General features: G+C 48.2%; 1 protein-coding gene across 1 annotated transcript; it reads right to left on the reverse strand.

Moving 5' to 3' along the window:
• Nucleotides 1-533: 533 nt before the first annotated feature.
• LOC119805099 (olfactory receptor 10V1-like) lies at nt 534-1,481 on the reverse strand. The gene has a single exon (XM_038316942.1). The coding sequence runs from the start codon at nt 1,479-1,481 to the stop codon at nt 534-536; it is 948 nt and encodes a 315-aa protein (XP_038172870.1).
• Nucleotides 1,482-1,807: the final 326 nt, after the last annotated feature.

Genomic DNA, 1,807 nt, shown 5'->3' on the forward strand with positions numbered 1-1,807 from the left:
AAGAATAGTTCATGAATTTGAGAGGGAGTTATGGGAGGAGTTGGAGTGGAGAGGGGGACATATGAAAATGATGTAAGCACAGTACTCGTGTATGAAATACTTTTTAAAAAAGGAAGTCAATATTTATACAATGGAAATAAAAGAGGTCAGAGCAGAATATTCCAAGCCTAATGCTTGTCTTGCTGCTAGATTTTGCCTTTCCCGTGTTCGGCATTGAGGACTGAAAAGTCCAAGGTGAACAGACATTTCATATGATGACGGGGAAAGGAAAATTATGCTCAACGCTGTGTTTCCGTCTAAAAAATGACAGCTCATTTCACTCATATCTGCTAACCTTCAGAGCCCTCAACATTGGATCCTGTGTTGAAGAACGACTAACCCGAAGCTGAGAAAAGAAACATGACTGTGGAATAGTCACATGACTGGGAAATCTAACTGTCTCAAACTATAGCTGGCAAAGCCCACCCCCTCATCTTATCAACAGGTGACTCAGCATCTCTACTACCAGCCTTGGAGATGATCATTCAGAGTCCTCATTGTTTGTCAAGCAGGAGGAACCTCATGATCACCTTCTTCAAAGCATCCTTGAGTTCTCTGTTCCTCATGCTGTAGATCAAAGGATTCAGCATAGGGGTGATGAATGTGTAAACCACAGATACTACCTGGCCCCGCTCAGGAGAGTAACTGGAGCTGGGACACAAGTAGATGAGACTTGTACATCCGTACTGCAGGAGGACCACAGTCAGGTGGGAGGAACAGGTAGAGAAGGCTTTGCGCCTCCCCTCGGCAGAACGGATCTTCAGGATGGCATCTACAATGAAGACATAGGACAGAGTGATGAGGAGGAAAGGGATGGTGAGGACGATGACACTGACCACAAACAGAGTGGCCTCGTGGACATGGGTGTCTGCACAGGCCAGTCTCATGACAGGGAGGACATCACAGTAGAACAGGCTGATTTCCTTACTGCTGCAGAAAGGCAGCCGGAAGATGAGCACGGTCAACTGCATGGCCAAGATGAACCCCAGCAACAGGGACCCCAGGGCCAGCTGGACACACAAGTGCCAGCTCATGATGAGGGTGTAGCGCAGAGGGTGACAGATGGCCACAAACCGGTCATAGGCCATGACGGCCAGCAGGATGCAGTCAGCACTGCCCAGGAAGATGAAGAAGAACATCTGGGCACCACAGCCTGCCAGGGAGACCACAGTTCTCTCTGCGGACAGGACGCTGGCCAGAGTCAGCGGAGCTATGGTGGAAGAATAGAAGATCTCCAGACAAGCCAGGTTCGCCAGGAAGAAGTACATAGGGGTGTGGAGACACCGATTGGTCCAGGTGGTGAGGACAATGGACATGTTTCCTCCGATGCTGACCAGGTACATCATGAGGAAGACCACAAAGATCAGCATCTGTACCTCGGGGAGTCTGGAGAAGGGGCGGAAGTGGAAGAGGACCATCCCAGTCTGATTTCCTTCTTCCATGTATTTAGTGCATTGGGACTGCTACTGGCACGCGTGACACCCCTGACGATAGGCAGATGCTCCTGGAAGATACTTGTCATTATTCTCACAGGCTCTGAGCACAGCATTTTCTACTACTCTTAAGGCCATCACATTTTCCTATAAGCCTAGGTTTCACTCTTTCTTTTCTTCTGCACAGATAATTCTCTCAGTCCCTCTTATTTCGTCTGGGATCCTGGCTCACAAGCTATTTGCTCAGCCTCCAATATCTAGTGCTGTTTTCCATTCTATGACAACCTTACTTCCCATAACAGAAAGCAACTGTGTCAATATTATGTCATACTTCA

The sequence above is a fragment of the Arvicola amphibius genome, chromosome 1, assembly GCF_903992535.2.
Source record: "Arvicola amphibius chromosome 1, mArvAmp1.2, whole genome shotgun sequence".
Lineage (NCBI taxonomy): Eukaryota > Metazoa > Chordata > Mammalia > Rodentia > Cricetidae > Arvicola > Arvicola amphibius.